Consider the following 15,032-nt stretch of genomic DNA (forward strand, 5'->3'; position numbering starts at 1 on the left):
ACCATCTTCCAGATGTCAGCGGTGCCAAGAGAGCTTCGCCTGGATGCTGGAGGTTTTTAATGATGGATGCTGCTTTCATACAACAGCACTCAATGGTGGGGAGGGATTTATCCATGATGGGTGTGGTAAAGCCCTTCCCATCACTGAGCACAACTACCATACCACGCCCCACCAAACCAGGTCATTATGCAACCAGTCAACGTACTCTCCACCACATATCTATAGAAGGTTGTCAAAGTTTTAGATGACATGCCAAATCTTCACAAACTTCTATATAAGTAGAGGCATTGACATGCTTTCTTCATAATGGCACTTATGTTTTGGACCAGGAGAGATCCTCTGAAATGATAACACCAAGGAATTTAATGTTGCTGACCTTCCCCACCTCTGGTCTCCAGGGAAGACTTGGTCCATGGACCAAGGTTTTTCTCCTTCTGTCATTAATGCATAACACAACTTACTTGCAGACTAGTCAGGTTGTTCAGTGTTATATCTGGTGAGGTCTGCCAGAAACAAGAGTTGGAGGGGGTGTTCTCCGATTTGCAACTCTGGCCAGCTTCCCACAGGTGCAAAGTATAATTGGCAGGTGACTCATGGGTCTTCATAAAGTACAATGATCAACTGTTTCATTTCTGAGTGAATTGCAATGTGCTAATAACCTATCTAATACTTTCTCCAGGATCTCATTTACAGCCCTTCTGTTATAGTGTAATTATTTTCTCATGTCACCAATGAGATATTACATTTTACTTTCAGCTGGCTTGGTTTAACTGCCACTTCCAGCTTGTCTCCACTGTCTCCATTCTTTAGCTAAATCACTGGCCTGGAAATCCCGCAATCTTGGTTTCTTATTAATTGAACCATTCAGTTCCATGTTACTCCTTGCATGTTCCTATGTTATTTCGGTTGAGAGGGATTCACATTTGCTGTACAGTGTTCCGAATCAGGCAAAGGATCTAAATTTTCTGCTTTCATAAAACCAGCAATGCTAACCCCAAGTCTCAACGTCTTCCCTTATTCCCACATAAATTAGTGAACAGGTGCTTACTTTCATCAACAAGTAAAGGTGCATAATTTGTTAAAGAACTTACAGGCAGCAGGCACCATTTCACTATTATAAACACAAGGAAGTCTTCAGATGCACAAAAAATACTGGAGGAACTCATCTGGTCAGGCAGCATCTATGGAAGTGAATAAACTGTTGATGTTTTGGGCCAAGACCCTTCCTCAGGATTGAGAAGGACGAGGAAAAGTGCCAGACTAAAAAGGTGGGGAAGGGGGGGTGCAGGAGAAAGAAGCTAGTTGGAAGATGATGGATGAAGCCACATGGGTGGGAAATGGGTGGTAGCCGGGAAGAAGTGATCAGCAGGTGAGAAGAGATAAAGGTCAGAGGTCAAGGGGGATATTTTGTAACAAGAGGGAGAAATTGATACTCATGCCATCAGGTTGAAGGCTACCCAGATGGATATGACATATTGCTTCTTCACTCTGTGCGTGGCCTCAAATTGGCACAAGAGGAAGCCATGAACCAACATGTTGGAACGGGAATGGGAATTAGAATTAGAATGTTTGGCTTCTGGGAAGTTCCACTTGTGATGGATGGAGCAGAGGTTCTCGACAAAGTGGTCCCCCAATTTATGAATGGTTTCACCAATGAAGAGGAGGGTGTGTCAGGAGTACGGGACACCATAGATGACCCCTGCAGATTTGCAAGTGAAGTGTTGCCTCACCTGGAAGAACTGTTTGGGGTCCTGAATGGAGGTGAGGGAGGAGGTGTATGGGCAGGTTTAGCACTTGGGCCGCTTGCAGAGAAAAGTGCTGGGAGGGAGATTAGGGGGGAGGGATGAACGGACAAGGGAATCATGGAAGGAGTGATCCCTGCAGAAAGCAGAGGAGCAGAGGGAGGAGGTAAAGATATGTTTAATGGAATGATCCCTTTGGAGATGCTGGAATGTGGAGGATGATGTGTTCAATCTGAAGGCTGATGGGGTGGTAGGGAAGGACAAGAGGAACTCTATTACTGTTAAGGCAGCTGGAAGATGGGTTGAGCAGAAATGTTCAGGAAATGGAGGAAATGTGGGTGAGAGCAGCATCAACAGTGAAAGGTAGGAAATCCTGTTCTTTGAAAAAGGAGGACATCTCTGATGTCCTGGGATGGAAAACCACATCCTGGGAACAGACGTAGGCCAAGTTTCTGGAATCTTCTCTGCTAGAACAATGATTCAATGAGAAAGGTGACTGGTCACATGATACAATTCTTAAAGTAATATCAACCAAAATTATAAATTTGACAAAAAGTTGCAGTACCTGCTATGTGGTGCAGGGCATTTAGGCCTCAAAGCATTTTCATGGAGGTGATCAACCATAATGGAGATTAATTCAATGACCTCTAATTACTACTATTACCAAGTTCACATTGAATCAAAACCAATATGAGACCACTCATTTTCTCTGGATTCTATTAAACACATGCTGAAAATGGTAGCTCAGTTATTAATTTCATACGTACCAAGGTGGCCTAGAAATGAAACCAATTACGAGCTTGCATCTCAAGGCTGATGAAGCATAAGGAATTTTGACTCCCTGGAACTTGGCAGGAATCAAGAGATGGCCGTGGCTGCCCCAGTGTTAAGTGAGACCATTGGAATTGTTTGCTAAGGGTTGATTGTGAGATTATCTCATTTCAGGATAAGGTGAAATGGAGGAGCACAGGCAGAGAGCATCCAGGCCTGGGAACTATCCAAGGATTCCTTGTGGAGTCAAAGAATGTTACCACTTCTTCATCTACAAGGAAACATTTAAACGTCAGAAACATAAGTTGCTATTGGGAACTTATTTTGACATGAAGCCTAGTTGTTTATCTGAGTGTGGCCTATGATAAAATAACTTCTGGACTGAGGGCATTATACATCTTCAAATGTTGCATATTAATCAGTGCTTCTTGAAAACGAGGAATTAAAATGGCTGTAAACCCAGGCATAGTATGATCTAGTCTATGGTAATCCATCATCTGAAGACTGTTAAAATCCAACTGTTGAACAGCGACTACAAAACAAATTTGATACCTAACCAGCAATTAAGCTTTGCTTCACGGTAATAAATTGTAGCTCATACTGCAAGATTGTCAGTAATATACAAATAGAAATAAGGCATCTCCATCCGGTTTCCAACACCTATCAAGCATGAAATATGCCAGTTTCTCAGCTCAACGATATGCCCCAGTTAGCATACTAGTTTCCAATATATGTTGTTGATTATTATTCATTAACTGAGCCATGACCTTGAAAAGTCACCCCATCCAGATCAACATTATGAAGATAAATCAAAATGCTGCATTGCTGTGGTGGCAAGAATACATATAGAATTTGCATTAACTTAATAATTGGGTTCGCCTTTCATTGCTGTTATAAAAGATTTACTTGGACTTCTGCAGCTGGCTAATTCAATTAAAATCTTTAAGGTTTCAATCACGTCTATTAGAAGCTAGATATATATTGTTTATTTATTAACATGGTTCCTTGACACTTAATTTCTTTTTTCTCTCTGTTTCCATGATACAATTAAATAGAATAGCAAAAGAGGAGGATATGTAAGTTTACTATCCTCAACTAATTAAAAAGTTTTTGCATAATTTACCAAAGCCATGAATTATAAGGAAAACATCAGCTTTTAGACAATATGTATAATTAAAATTTGTCTAAATAATATTAATGGTTCTTTCCCAATCTAAGCTAACAAAATAATTGCCATTAATCATTGATGCTATATGATTTACTACTGTATTCTTATAATTATGTTTACTATATTCATGTAATTTGTTAAGTATTTTATATGTATGGCATCCGTTAGTCTCGCAAGCCATGGATCTGCACCTTGAAAGCCTTGGAGTGTCCTCTCCAGGGCGCAGGCCTGGGCAAGGTTGTATGGAAGACCGGCAGTTGCCCATGCTACTAGTCTCCCCTCTCCACGCCACTGATGTTGTCCAAGGGAAGGGCAAGGGCCAATACAGCTTGGCACCAGTGACGTCGCAGGAGTTTCCAGAGTGAGGTTGAAGGCAACGTCAGACTGCCTTAGGGACTCCAGCTCTGGATTTGTCCTCAGGGTTTACTCCCAAAGCCTTTACCATGAGTGGGTATGGCCGAAAGGCAGCAGAGGTTTGAAGTCAGAGTTTTCCCTCTCTTAGATGGACTGCCTTCCCAGGCTGATGAGCTCCATCTACCCAAAATGATGACATATATGTACTTTAATAATCAATTTACTTTGAACTTTGAGCTCTCATGTGCTATGTAGCACATGTGCAATTGGATCAGCTCACTAACCCAGTGCAATAACCCTAGCAAAGATTAAGTGCTTAAGTTATTTTATTCTATGGAGGGGAACAAACAGTCAATGCTTCAGGCCAAGACTTCATCAATTCTTGATCAAGGGTCTCAGCCCGAAACTTTGACTATTTATTCCTTCCATAGATGTTCCCTGACCTGCTGAGCTCCTCAGGCATTTTGTATGTGTGTGGTTGCTCTAGGCTTCCAGCAGTTGCAGAAACTCTCGAGTTTACTTTATCTAATATTTATTTATTTATTGGTTGGTACTTTGACACTAGTCAGGACCAAGCAAATCCATTTAATCGACACAACATCAACCACTCTTGACATTCATTCCCTCCCAACCAACCAGCCCAAACTGACTGCTGTGTGTATAATCTCCAAAATGCAGGTAGTTAGAGAAACTACTTCAATAAACATCTATCACCACCACCACCAAGGTCGGGGAACCAGATCTATAAGAAAACCAGCACCTCCAGGTTCTGTCATGCTGGTTTGAAAATAAGTCACAATCCTTCTTTCTCTCTGGTTTTAGGTCCTGGAACATCTTACCCACATGTACAGTGAAGGTTGGCTTTATTTGTCACATGTACACTGAAATGCATCACTTATGTCAATGACCAACACTGCATGGGGGTGGAGTATCTCACTGAAACCTATCAAAGGTTAAAAAGCCTCAATAGTTCGGATGTGGAGATGTTTGCTATGGTGGCGAAGTCTAGGGCCAGAGGACACATCCTCATGATAGTGGGACGCCCATTTAGAACAGAGCTGAAGAGGAACTTATTTAGCCAGAGGGTGGTGGATTTGTGGAATTTGTTACTGCAGGCAGCTGTGGAGGCCAGGTCATTGGGTGTACTTAGGCAGAGATTGATAGGTTCCTGATCAGTCACGGCATCAAAGGTTACAGAGAGAAGGCTGCGGAGTGGGCTGACAAGGAGATAAAAAGGATCAGCCCTGACTGAATGAAAGAGCACACTTATTTGGGGCAAATGGCCAAATTCTGCTCCTTTGTCTTATGATCCTATTGTCAATCTGCCCATGTGGTATCAACTGCTCCAGAAGAAGGATTTCAGCTGTTCAAGACAGAGGTCCATCACACAGGAATTAATAATACTACTCTCATTTCCAGAACTGCCCTGACTCTAAAAAGTGAATAAACTTAAGACACGTTTAATCAAGTTGCCTAATGAATTTTTTTCAAGTAATTTTTAAGTGTCTGTTTAAAACCTTTTAACAGAGGCAAGGTGATCAGGGTTGGACTCAGGCCTATTCATCTCTTTGTGTAATGGCTCTCAAATGTGGAGACCCAGCTGGAACAGCACCCCATATCTGGAGAAACAAGGCCTACGAGGGCAGGCATCGTGGGCATCAATTCCTGGTTGTGGGCCAGTACCAGCAGAACCCAGCCCTACATATATTCTTGTTATATATACTTGTAATTTGATTGATCACAAGATAGTCAAAATCTCAAATCATCTCTCATGTCGCTATCTGAAACACTAGCTGCACAAACCTTATAATTTCATTCATGTGATTTGTGATTTTCCTTAAACAAAAAGACAACTGCGGGGTGACCTAACAGAGGCCATCAAAACTATGAAGGGTTTTGAAATTGCGAAGGGAAAGAAAATATTACCACTTGCAGAGAAATGCATGTCTAGAGGCCTTTAATAAAAGAAAATATAACATTACTGCACAGTCCAGGCCCACTGGCCCACGATGTTGTGCTAACCTTTCCACCTACTCCTAGATCAATATAACCCTTCCCTCCTATATTGGACTCCATTTTTCTATCATCTCTGTGTTTATCTAAGAGTTCTGCACATGTCCTAATGTGTCTGCCTCTACCATCACCTCAGGCAGGGAGTTCCATACACCCACCACCCCTTTGTAAAGTACTTACCTCAGACATCTCTCCAATCACCTTAAAATCATGCCCCCTTGTGTTGGCCATTTCCACCCTGCTGTCCACTTTATCTATGCCACTTATTATCTTGTACATTTCTATCAAGTCACCTCTCTTCCTCCTTCACTTTTAAGACAAAAGCCTAAGCTTGCTCAACCTGTCCTCACAAGATGTGCAGATATCTCCAGTTCAGGCAGCAATCTGGTAAGTCTCCTCTGCCCCCTCTCTACAGCTTCCACATCCTTCCTATAATGAGGTGACCAGAACTGAACACAACACTCCAAGTGTTTGAAACAGCTGCAACAAAAGAGTTGCCTAGAAATCCATCCTAGGGTTCCAGAACTAACCTTTATATATGACCAAGTAAGAAATAGGATATCTAGGTATAATCTTCGGAAAGCCATTTCACAGGCAAAGTGGCATTACTGGACTAAACTTGAATCACTGAAAGGTGCTCAACTGTTGTGGCAGGGCTTGAAGGCTATACCTCTTTTAAAGTGAAACCAAGTGACATAGCAGACAAGGCTTTGCTTCCAGAAGAGAACAAAGCCTTCTATGCTTGCTTTGACAGTCAAAGACATGGAGGTATCCTCACAAACTCCCACAACCCACAATGACACTGTGATTTCAGTCTCTGAGGCTGACTTGACAGCATCCTTCACGAGGGTGAACCCACAGAAAGAATTTGGCCAGATAGGGTAGCTAACCAAGTACTAAAGACCTATACTGATCAACTGACTGGGGTGTTCACCTTGGCAATCTCAGATACCCATTTGCTTCAAGCAGGCTTCAGTTATAGCAGTGCCTAAGAAAAACATGGTAGCTACCTTCAATGACTGTTGGCCGGTAGAACCTATATCCACTGTGATGAAGAACTTCAACAGGCTTGTGATGAACCAACTCCTTCCTGAGAAATTATTTGAATCCACTCCAATTTGTCTACCAGCACAACAGGTCCATAGAAGATGCCATTTCATTTGTTCTTCACTCAGCCCTGGAGAGCGAAGATGCATACATCAGGATGCTCTTTATCCACTACAGCTCAGCTTTCAATACCATCATTCCCTCAGATCTTATCAATAAGCTTCAACAACTTGGCTTCAATACCTCCTTGTGTGATTGGATCCTGGATTTCCTCACTAGCAACCCCAGTCAGTTCAGTTTGGCAACAACATCTCCTCCACAGCATGGGTGCACCATAAGACTGTGTGCTTAGCTCCCTGCTCTACTTACTTTACACTTATGACTGTGAGGCTAAGCACAGCTCCAATGCCATATTCAAGTTTGATGATGACACTACTGTCGCTGGCCGAATTGAAGATGGTGATGAATCAGCACATAGAAGGGAGAATGAAAATCTGGCTGAGTGGTGCCACAACAACAATTCCTCACTCAATGTCAGCAAGACCAAAGGACTGATTATTGACTTCAGGAGGAGGAAACCAAAGGGCCATGAGCCAGTCCTCATCAGGGGATCAGAGGTGGAGAGGGTCAACAACTTTAAATTTTTCAGCTATCACTTCAGAGGGTAGTTCAATTCTTCCATTTAATATTAGAGAAATGTATGTATTTCCTTTCTTCCCAGAGAACCACAAAAAGAGAAGAGTGCCCCAAAGAATGAACGACAGTAAGAACGTTAAAACCCAAAGCCCCGTCCCATGCACAAGCAGCAGGAAAGCAACGACCCTCACCCACCTTTACCCACCCGCAAAAAAGCATCATTAGCAAGGCTCCCAGTAAAGACCATGAATCATTCACTCGGCAAGTCGACATATCACAGGCTCACTCACTTCCTGATAAAATGAAAAAGAGGTGTCCCCTTTCACAGCAAGAGCGGAGACGTAACAAAACAATCTGCTAATTTACAGTGTTAATAGTTTTTTGCGCCACTTTTTTCCTGAGTTATGTGATTCAAGAATTGGCAGAAATATCTCACCAACTGAAGAAAGATAGAGATAGCGAGGGAGAGACAGAGGGATAGAGATAGGGAGAGGGAGAGGGATGGAGAAAGATAGATAGAGATAGAGAGGGAGGGTGAGAGAGAGAATGAGAGAGGGAGAGAGAGGGGAGAGGGGGAGAAAGAGAGAGAGAGTGTGTGAGAGTGAGAGAGAGAGAACAACTCGCTGAGTACACAGCCTCCGATGCTTCAGTCAATGGCACCGGCTTAGAATCAGCTCATTCTTAGGGACCTGAATCCTGCTTCAACCCTGGAATATTGGTGGGCTTCCTTGCATGAACTGCTTGCTTCAAGTCCTTACACAACACTTTTATAGGATTAAGGTCAGGACGTTGACACAGCCATTCCAAAACACAAATTTTCTTCTTTGTAAATTATTCTGTTCTTCATTTACTCGTCTTTCGGATTATTGTCGTTTCCTTGTCCAACTTCTTGATACAATTTTGAATGAATTGTTCCCTCCACAATTGCAAGCTATCCAGGGTCTGAGGCAGCAAAGCAGCCCCAAACCATGATGCTCCTTTCATCATGCTTCACAGTTGGGATGAGGTTTTGGTCTTGCTGTCCAGTGCCCTTTATCCTCCAAACATAGCAATGTACATTTCTGCAGAAAAGTTAAACTTTTGTCTCATCTGTCCACAGAACATTGTCCCAAAAACATTGCAGACTTGAGACCTGCAGCGATGTTTTTCTTTTTTGGACAGCAGTGGTTTCCTTCCATGAACACCATTCTTGTTCAGTATTTTTCTTATAGAGGACATATGAACAGAGACTTTAGCAAGCTCTAGAGATTTCTGCAGGTCTTTTGCTGTTACCCATGGGTTCTCTTTCAACTCCTTCAGCATTGCACATTGTGCTGTTGGTGTGATCTCTGCAGGATACCCACTCATAGGGAGAGTAGCAATAGTACTGAGTTGCTCCACTTGAAGAAAATTTCTCTTACAGTGGACTGATAAAAACTTAGGTCTTTAGAAATGTTTTTGTATCCTTTTCTAGCTTCATGCAACTCTACAACTATTCCTCTAAGGTCCTCTGAAAGTTGATTTGATCGAGGCATGGTGCACATAAATAGGGCTTTCCTGAGAAGAGCAGATTCTCAAGAAAGGCCTATTTATGTAACCTTTACTTTGTGTGCCTTTTTTTAATAAGAAAGTGCACATGTACAACACACACCTCCAATCTTATCTCATTGATTGGAACACCTGACTGAAAATAACTTTTGTAGAAGGCATTACCACAGAGGTTCACATACTTTTTCCCCACAAATACATGTAATATTGGACGATTTTTCTCAATAAATAAATGAACAAGTAAAAAATTTAAAAAAAAAACACAGGATAAGACTTTAATATCCCTCATGCCAATGGGTTGTGAGCACTTGTTCCAGATTGCATTAATGTTTTTGTGTTACTTATGTAATTGTGTTCTTTTTATCTAGTTTTAGGACATGTGAAGATCTGATCACATTTTTGGTCATATTTATGCAGAAACAGAGAAAATTCTACAGGGTTCACAAACTTTCTAGCACCACTGTAACTCACAGTAGTTTTATGCATCTAACTATATTTAATACGTTTAATTATTTCTAAATATTTTTAATTAAAATCTATTTCCATCCATTCCATGCGTAAAAAGCATCATCCTTGTGAATATCCTCTGGACCCTCTCCAATGCCAACACATCTTTTCTAAGATGAGGAAACCAAAACGGTTCACAATACTCAAGGTGAGGCCTCACCAGTGCCTTATAATGCCTCTGCATCACATTCCTGCTCTTGTTTTCTGGATCTCTTGAAATTAATGCTAACATTGCATTTGCCTTCTCACCACCAACTCTATTTGCAAGTTAACCTTTACAGTGTTCTGCACAAAGACTTGCAATTCTCTTTGCATCTCAGATTTTTGGATTTTCTTCCCATTTAGAAAATAGTCCACACGTTTATTTCTTCTACCAAAGTACATGACCATACATTTTCCAACATTGTATTTCATTTGCCACTTTCTTGCCCATTCTCCTAATAGCCTAAGTCCTTCTGCATCCTACCTGTTTCCTCAACACTACTTGCCCCTCCACTAATCTTCATATGATCTGCAAACTTGGCAACAAAGCTATTTATTTCATCATTTAAATCATTAATATACAGCATAAAACACCGACCCCTGTGGAACACCACTGGGCCCTGGCAGCCAACCAGACAAGGATCCTTTTATTCCCACTCACTGCCTCCTTCCAATCAGCCAATTCTCTAACCAGGTTAGTAACTTTCCTGTAATACCACGGGCTCTGAACTTGGTAAGCAGCCTCATATGTGTGGCACCTTGTCAAAGGCCTTCTGAAAGTCCAAATATACAACATCCACAGCACCCCCGTTATCTATCCTACTTGTAATCTCCTCAAAGAATTCCAACAGATTTGTCAGGCAGGGTGTTCCCTTAAGGAAACCATGCTGACTTTGTCCTATCTTGCCCTGTGTCACCAAGTACTCCATCATCTCATTCTTAACAATTGACTCTTACATCTTCCCAATCACTGTGGTCAGGCTAACTGGTCTATAATTTCCTTTCTACTGCCTTTCTCCTTTCTTAATGCCGAAGCATGCTTCATCAATTAAGAAAAAATAATCACATAGATCTTTCAATAGAGAGAAATCTTAATTATTGTTGTTCCTTTCCACAGCTTGCAGTGCATCAGATGGCAACCTTGCTGTTTCTTCAGCATTTTTTTTAACGAGGGCAAGTTGCTAGCTCCATGCTTAGCCCAGCACAGATGGCAAGCGTGCAAGGAGCTGGCCCAATTCAAACCCAGGGCCACTTGCCTCGAAGCCCAGTGTTGATGCCACTACATCACTGCCCAGAAATCTTAATACCATAGCAGAAATATGCCCTTCATTGCTTGTACAGATTGCATGAAAGAACAGAGAGTGCATAATGCACCTTTGCTTCTGAAACTTTCTTTCCTTGTGGACAAAGTAGTCCTTGAGATAGTAGGGAAGAGATTTGTTAGAACTTTACCAGACTGTAATATATTTGCTCATGAAGAGAAACTGGTTAGGATGGACATGTTTCCTTCAGGTGAGGGTATAAATGGCAGAGTTAATGAAACAGTATAAAATTATGACATCTGCAAAAATTGAAACTTGGGACTAAATGCAGAGAGGTCAATAACCAGGGAGGATATTTTTAAAGACTAGATGAAAGGCTTAAACGGAAGTCGAGCATAGTTTTTAACCTAAAGATTATGACATCTGAACTTACTTCCTGAAAAAGGGGCAAAAAAACCCATAAATATTCTAGAACAGCATCAGAGAGCCAGAATGCTAAGACAAGAATCACAAACCAAGAATTGGGCTGAATCCTAGCAGCTTGTTTGTTCCACTGCTGGCCTTTTGCTATACTATAAATTTCTATGATCCTATGGTTAGTCAAGAGGGAAACCTATTAAAACTAAACTATGCAAAGTATAGTACTTGGGAGATCTAACACATAAATGATAATGTATTCAGTACTACAACTATCATTCATATGAATTCTTGTTTGTCAACATTAATTTTGTAATCACAAGGCTATTGCTTCAAAACACAAAATTGAAATTTAAAGAGCCCTCTAATGTCAGTGATAATCAATAGTTTATGACACTTCAACAGAAACAATTGATTTATCTCTTCATATTAACCAAATAAACTACTTCATATTAACCAAATGTTGCCTTTAAGTAACTGTATATGATCATCCATCTGCCAAAACAACCACAGCCTTGTCATGTTTTGGAGGCTTGCATGCCACAATAATCTAGACAGCTATGTTGGCTGGAGCCTGGGCTTTAAGCTTTGGCTCTTCATAGGTCAAAGGGTAGAGGCCAGATTAAGAGTGGTCCACCGGTCCTCCAGATTCAGGGGTTCAGCTCAGGGCTAGCAACCTCCACCAGTAAAACAAAGTTGCAATGAAAATAGCAATGAAGAATCTTTCTACCACATCTGAGGGCAACAGTATTCCTGAGTCTCTATCTGGGACTTGCATGGATGACAGCAATGAAAGCCAAGAATACTGGCACAATGTAGGAAGCCCAGAACACATCAGAGGAAATTCATTGCTGCTTTAAACACCAGCAGGCATAGCCGGCAGTAAGTAAGTAATATGATCATCCAAGCCAGTAACTACATTCAACACTTATTAAACTTTGATACTTTAAAAATTACCTAATTTAGAAATTAATTTAAGCAGTAAATCTAATATTCCAGCCTTTAAACATTGGCTGGTTATATTGTGGTAAATCTAAGAACAATGTATAAATTGAAGACAGCTGTGGAAATTAATGGAGTAAATACAAAATTTATTCTTCCATGCAGAAACCTCTGTACGTATACTAAATTTCATCAGTGACATACATGATAATAGGAAAAATCATTTTCAGGTAAATTTAATTATTATTATTACAATAGTGGCTTAAATAGATAGGTGAAAAATAAAAATCATTGTGTTAATTGCTTGAATATATCTGTACATTTCTGAAAAGTTTTTTTTATAGATTTAAGGTAAATGTAAGGGTTTGGGTTTTACTCATTCAGGTTTGCCAATTCCATACCCACTTCCAATGATCACACTGTTTGTGGCTTCATAGGGATGATTAATTTGCAGGAGATGCTTGGGTAAGTTTATGGGGCTCAATGATCACTATATTAGGTTTTCACTGCTAGTCTCAGAGGTGAACAGCCAGCGCCAAAAGTCAAATGCTGGATGGGTATAATTAAACATATACATTAAAGAAACATTGTTATTACATAATATAAGATTTTCCAACACAACAATACAAATATCACTTTTACAAAAATGAGAAGATTTGCACAAGACTCCTCCATGAATGTTCTATACATTTTCTATGCAATTAATAATGTGATGAAATGATCTGTGTGGACAGCAAGTAAAAGTTCTTTTGCTGCACCTTGCTATATGTGAAAATGATAAACCAATTTTATCAATTCACACTTCCATTCCCTCCTTGTGAGCAGCCTTCCTCTTCCAATCATTTGAGTGCTTAAATTCTTTCCAAGTATAGCAGCGATTCACTTGCTGTACTTCCAATTTATTATGCTAAGTTGTTAATTCCAGTTTGGTCCCTTCAGTGTGAAAGTAAACAAAAGCAGTTAAGGTGACCACTCTGTAGAACTCCAATGATCAATCCACAAGAAAGACCCTAAACTTCCAGTTGCCAGTCATCTTAATTCTTTATCCTATTCTGACTCTGACTTCTATGTCTTTGACCCTTAAGTTCCAATGAAGGCCAATTTAACTATAAGGAACAGCACCTTATTCATAAATAAATAAAGTATCCAAATAAGGTTTTATATCTCAGGCAGGAAGCCAATTGGACCAAGTCAACAGTGGCCTAAGCATTCTCCAAACCATGAACAAAATTTAATTCCCCACCTCCTACAAATGGCCTTCCCTGGGCATTTTTACAAAACTTAATATTATATCAAGAATCATATCTGAATAGAAATATACCAAGTTGCTTATGTTTGAGACACTTGCATTAATTCTGTTGGTTGAAAGAACTAAAGTTCTCCCTTAAAGGATAACTCCTTTTGACTAAAACTTGTAAACATTTGAATTAGTCAACATTGATTCATATTTGTCATTATTGAAGTCATGAGTAAGAAAATGTGACAGATTTTACTTGAAATCTTTGAAAACATTTGATTTTCATTCTCAAGTGATATATTCCCAAACTACCTAAACTAATGCTGAAGCAATGTTTTATTCTCTAAAACCAGACTTTCACACCTATTCAGTTTATTTTAAAATATACTATTTTTTGAAAATCATCAAAACAATCTTTTGAGAAGATTCCTGTGTAATACATGATTATAATCTTTGATTTATAATCTAAATCAAAGTTCCAAATGTATAACAAAACAATTAAATCAATTTATCGTGGTTCAGTAGAAATTTATAAATGGTGGAACATTATAAAATAAATGCATCAAATAAGTTTGTATTTTTATTTACATTTGACAATATAATAACTGTTCTGCCAAAATCATTATCAAATCACATTCTTTTCAAATTATCTTTAATATTTTAAATGAAAATTCTATTTGATACAGATTTTCAGAATTTATCGCTTGGTGAGGAGTAGTTAATTTTTTTTGGTATTTCTTAATGACAAACTATCAGAATAATAGCAGAACATTTTGTTTGTCTTGGGCTTCTTCGGCCTCATCATCTGTTTCAACTTCACCAGCTTCTGTTGCCAGAGAATCAAGCATAAACTGGGACTGAACAGCCTCCCTTGGAGAAATTGAATGAAAAGGAAGTGTAAAACATAATTGTTCTAGTGAAACAAGCATGAATCATTCCCATTCACTTCACCAGCAGGCACAATAGCCAAGAAGCTCAACTGAAATCAAAGTATGAAGCCTCAAACCACAATATAATGTGCACTGCATTAGATATGATCATTTAGATTCAATGCACAGAAAAGCACTGATTCTGTATTAAAGCGAACATGCGTGTGGACATGTAGATTAATCAGATTTAACATGATGTTGATAGATTTCACTATAAGCAGAAAATGAACAAAATCAGATGGATATCTGTTTCAGCATTATTATGAACTGCCTTTACCATGAGCTGAATGGTAGTCCTCTTGAAGCAGATTTTATATATTTATTATCAAAACTGTCAACTTAACACATGGTGATTGTTCCTAAATACTTCTCTATTGGCTGATATGATACGGGAAAAATAAAATATTATCAAATTCAAAAAGAACAACAGTAGAATTGACGCACAGTTTATGTATATAGCATGCAAATATTTACACATGTAATGCATTCTGCTTCCTG

The 15,032-nt window shown here is 39.7% G+C and overlaps 1 protein-coding gene across 1 annotated transcript in view; it reads right to left on the reverse strand.

Annotated features, from left to right (window-relative positions):
- Nucleotides 1-12,509: 12,509 nt before the first annotated feature.
- Nucleotides 12,510-15,032, reverse strand: part of zbbx (zinc finger, B-box domain containing) — a 140,295-nt gene continuing 137,772 nt past the window's right edge. The window contains exon 20 of the mRNA XM_073041022.1: nt 12,510-14,475. Coding sequence (XP_072897123.1) covers nt 14,358-14,475 — 118 coding nt within the window. The 3' untranslated portion in view covers nt 12,510-14,357. The remainder of the gene's footprint in view (nt 14,476-15,032) is intronic.

This window comes from Hemitrygon akajei, chromosome 3 (assembly GCF_048418815.1).
Source record: "Hemitrygon akajei chromosome 3, sHemAka1.3, whole genome shotgun sequence".
Taxonomy (NCBI): Eukaryota; Metazoa; Chordata; class Chondrichthyes; order Myliobatiformes; family Dasyatidae; genus Hemitrygon; species Hemitrygon akajei.